At 40.0% G+C, this 4,222-nt stretch overlaps 1 protein-coding gene across 1 annotated transcript; it reads right to left on the bottom strand.

Annotated features, from left to right (window-relative positions):
- LOC137981801 (uncharacterized) lies at positions 1-3,703 on the bottom strand. Its single transcript, XM_068828848.1, has 3 exons — positions 3,636-3,703; positions 795-1,012; positions 1-608 (listed from the first exon to the last, which is right to left on the bottom strand). Exons 1-3 carry the CDS (start codon positions 3,701-3,703, stop codon positions 1-3), a joined length of 894 nt encoding a protein of 297 aa, XP_068684949.1.
- Between the last annotated feature and the right edge of the window lie 519 nt (positions 3,704-4,222).

Here is a 4,222-nt window from a genome sequence, read left to right as displayed (position 1 = left end):
TCATGGAGCACATTGTTGAGTAAATTCCTCACTGCCTGTATAAAGGGCAGAGGCAGAATGGGATTGTTTGCTTCTTGCTCTGTACTGTTCAAACCTGGGTGTATTGGCATTTGCACCACTTGTTTTCGTTGCAGTACATCTTTCCCTGGCTTCCAACTCAGTTTCCAGCGCACTCAACAAGGAGTCAAGATTCCATGATTCCTCACTGCCAAACTTCCGGCTTACAACTAATCGTAACTCTGAGGGGATTTTCTCCATCACGACTGGGACCGACTGTGATTCAACTCCTAATGCATTCAAACCTCGGATGTTGATTTCAATCTTGTCAAACAATTCACGTAATTTCTTTGTTTCATGCACTGAATTGACAGATGGAAGTTTCAATAGGGCATCCATGTAATTTGATATCAGCAACTGCGGTTTACCAAATCGGTCCTTAAGAATGTCAATGGCTATTTTATAATGGTCTGCGGTCAGAGGCAGTCCAGCTATTGCGGATTCAGCATTGCTCGTTACACAAGTCTTCAGATAGGTGAATTTTTCAATGGCCGAGATGCCAGTAGTTCCATCGACAGCAGATTGAAATGTGTCCCAGAAACCCTGCCATTCTTGATAATTTCCCGAAAATGATTTGAGTTCGAGTTTAGGTAGTTTCACTTTTGCGCTTTCGGTATTTCTGGTACTACTATTTTCCTGATTTGTCGCATGGGCCTATGTGTGTTCGCCACGTTTCCCTTTCTCCAAACTCAAATCGATTTTCGCTAAAATACTGTAAACGTGCTCACAAAACTCACCAGAATCTTCTATTTCTTTCTCCAGTTCCTTTGGTTTGGTGAGCTCTAGTATTGTGTCATCCAGCTTTTTGATCGTTTCCAATTTTTCGGTCAACAAGGCTTTCAGAGCCGCTAACTTTTCCCTGAACGACGTTAAATCTCCCACGTGTTCTGTCAAAATTTTCTCAACATTCCCTACTGTTTTGTACAGAAAGGTCCTGTGTGAATCTCGTATTTTCCTGTTCTTGTCGATATTCAGGATGCTTTATGTTCATAAACTCCCTTTTAGAGTAGACTTTGCCTTTTTTCAATTCAAAAAATCCTTCGATGACGGCAACAGCTTTGTTGTTCTACTCCTTCTTGTATTTCATCCGACTCGAAAGGACCATGTAATGGATATTTTTAGTATATTTAATTCATTTCCTGGTGAATGAATCTCTTTACAATTTTCCATACGAATTACCACTTCACTTGACGGTATCAGGCCTTAAGAACGGTTGGAATCTAAAACTCAATACTCAAACTTGACACTCGAAGCGATCCGACGATCGATCAAACTCAGACTAAGGGTGCGTTCGATTGACCGTATTCCGGAATAGGAATGTTTGGAATACACGTTAGAATTCCTTCAATTTTACGGAGATTTAAATTAAAATTGTCAAAAAACTGCTAAAATGCTATTTTAAACAAATCATTATTATCCTTGTTGCTTCAAAACGCCGGACATACTGTTTTAAATCATCACTCTATGTATTCTTATTCCGGAATAGGGCTAATCGAACGACCCCAGTCCTTCTTTACACCTGACTTTCTTCCCGCCACACGTAATTTACGCTTATTTATGTCAAATCTTTTTTTTAACAGGGTTGCAGATCATTGTTTTACCATAACTGAAAAAACCCAAACCTTTACAAAAATGCTAACCTTAGGCTTAAATGTTATTTTTTAGGCCTAATGGTAGCAATAGTAAAGGTTTGGGTTGTTTCAGCTTTGGTCAAACAATGACCTGCAACTCTAACCTGCAAACTGTAAACTGCAGTTTACACCCTCCACAAATTTAATAGGGAGCTTAAGCAACGACAACGGCGACGGCAACGAGAACGTCACGAATTTGCATATTTAGAGGGTAAAAACAATAGCTTTGCACGCTCTGCACGTGCGTTTTTCACTTTTGTCCATTTCGTTGCCGTCGTCAGCAAAACAACAACGTGAAATAGCCAAGTTTTTGGTTTTATGAAGAACGTCAGCACTTGAGGATAAATTTTCATTTTCTCTCCTAAAATGGAGAGCAGTTCCGACTGGTGTCATCTTTGAGGAAATACCACACCCTTGTCATATTAAAAACGTTGAACTAGTCATGCACGAAGCGATTAAAATAATGCAAATTTATATTTTGAGATGACGTTCTCGTTGCCGTCGCCGTTGTCGTTGCTTAAGCTCCCTTGTAGCTCCCTTGTAGGGAGCTTAAGATCTACGACGACGACGTCGACGAAAACGCCACAAAACAATGATATCATTGGTTAAAAGAGCATAAATAATCGTGCTGCACGTGCGAAACGGATTTTAGCTCATATTTTTGCGGTTCTCTGCGTGAGGACGAAGGGAAATCACAAAATTTTAGGTTTTGACGACAACGTGAGCATGCAACAGAGAATCTTTCATTCTCTATTTTCAGTCTGAAACCGCTCGTACTAATTTATTTTTAGGATACTTCGCCCACATTGTACGACGTGAACGAGATGGAATAATCGCGAATTACTTTTACTAGAGCTAAGTTCTATTTTGAGGTGAAGTTTTCGTCCACGTTGCCGTCGTAGATCTTAAGGTCCCTAATAAAGAAACGCTAACCTGATTTCACATGAAAATCCTTTTATTGCCATAAAAACCATCCAGATATCTTCGCTAGGCTCTAAAAGAAACTCTCTACGGAATTTTTTCCGTGATAATAACTAAAATTCCCGTTGTTTTTCTTCCTCGTGTGTGGCCATTGCTATCTCGCCTGAAGGTGATTTTTGTTTTTTCATAAGATGACTTCATTTTAACCTATCCCCATAAAAGCTGGCCAGTGATTGGCTAATTCTATAAACATTCGATCTGCTAAATGTGGCGACAAACGGCAGTAACACAAGTTTTCTACGAATGTTTTCATTCATGCGACGAATTCGATCCCGGTCGGGAATAGAGTTAATTAACCTTGTTGTGTTCTTGGACTTAAAAAATGCATTTTATACCGGCCGTCAATCATAGGATTCTGCTGCGCAAGTTTGAACTATAAGGTATCACTGCACTTGGAGCAACCATTTTCAGTTAAATGATACTAGGTCATCTGAAGCACAAATTACCTGTGGTATTCCACAAGGATGTATTCTTGGCCCTCGTTTCTTCCTCTTATGCGAAAATGATTTACCAGATTGTCTATAAAGCAGGCACTGCACAATTGTTTGCTGATGCCGTTTCTGGTAATGCGATAGAGGAGGTTGAGTTGGTCATGAATAGTGTGATCTTGACAGTGTAAAAGAGTGGCTCTTGGCAAGCAAATTAAGTCTAAATGTAGCAAAAACAGAATTTATGCAAATCCGTTCTAACTACAAGCTAATTAACTTACAGTCTCAACCGTTTATTGACATTAATGAGGAAAATCTTAAACAGGTTTAACATAGTAGGGTTCTTGGCAAAGAAATCGACCAGCATCTATCTTGGGACAAGCACTTTCAGAATGTTGCCAAAAGAGTTAGTTCGGGAGTAGGAGGCTTGAGGCGAATTCAGGAGTTTGTCGAGGGAGGCACTCTAGTTTCAATACTGATGATGATATAATGCTTTAATCCAGTCACACTATAATAACTGTGGTGAAGTATGGGATACCCTAGGGAAGAGGCTCCGTTAACGGGCTTCAGAAGAGGGTCCCCAATAGGGTTTTTCAATCCCGCCATCCCGACCAAAATTTTCCCTTAATCCCGAAATCCCGAACGTTTTTATTGGCCAATCCCGGTCCCGGTCATGACGTTACAACATGATGTCCAAACCTCGTCGTCAATTACAACTACAGTTGATTTAGAATACGCCTTGTTAGTCTTTTCCACCAACCATCATGATCCTATTGACCCTAATTGTAGCATTCACAATCACAGTTTTGAAACCGAAATGATGCGTGATTGTCCATTATTAGTAGTAACTGAATCTGTTGCTAATGTATACGATCATCAACAAGAATACTTTTCTTCCTAACATTCCTATTTAGCATGAAAACGCTTTCCTTCAAGCTAAAAATGGCAAACTGCGCAAAGCAGGCGTTACAAAAGGTGAGGAAAATGGTCACGTGGTCAACACTACCTACAAACCCATGGAACAGTCATGGGTACAAAAATGGTAGTCGCTTTTGCCAATATCTTCATGGCTAAGGTTGAAACAGAAATTTTAAACCAAAGCGCACTAAACCGCTCGTTTGGAAA

This window comes from Montipora foliosa, chromosome 13 (assembly GCF_036669935.1).
Source record: "Montipora foliosa isolate CH-2021 chromosome 13, ASM3666993v2, whole genome shotgun sequence".
Classification (NCBI taxonomy): domain Eukaryota; kingdom Metazoa; phylum Cnidaria; class Anthozoa; order Scleractinia; family Acroporidae; genus Montipora; species Montipora foliosa.
Note: the sequence above shows the minus strand (reverse complement) of the source record. Positions and strands in the feature narration are given on the sequence as shown.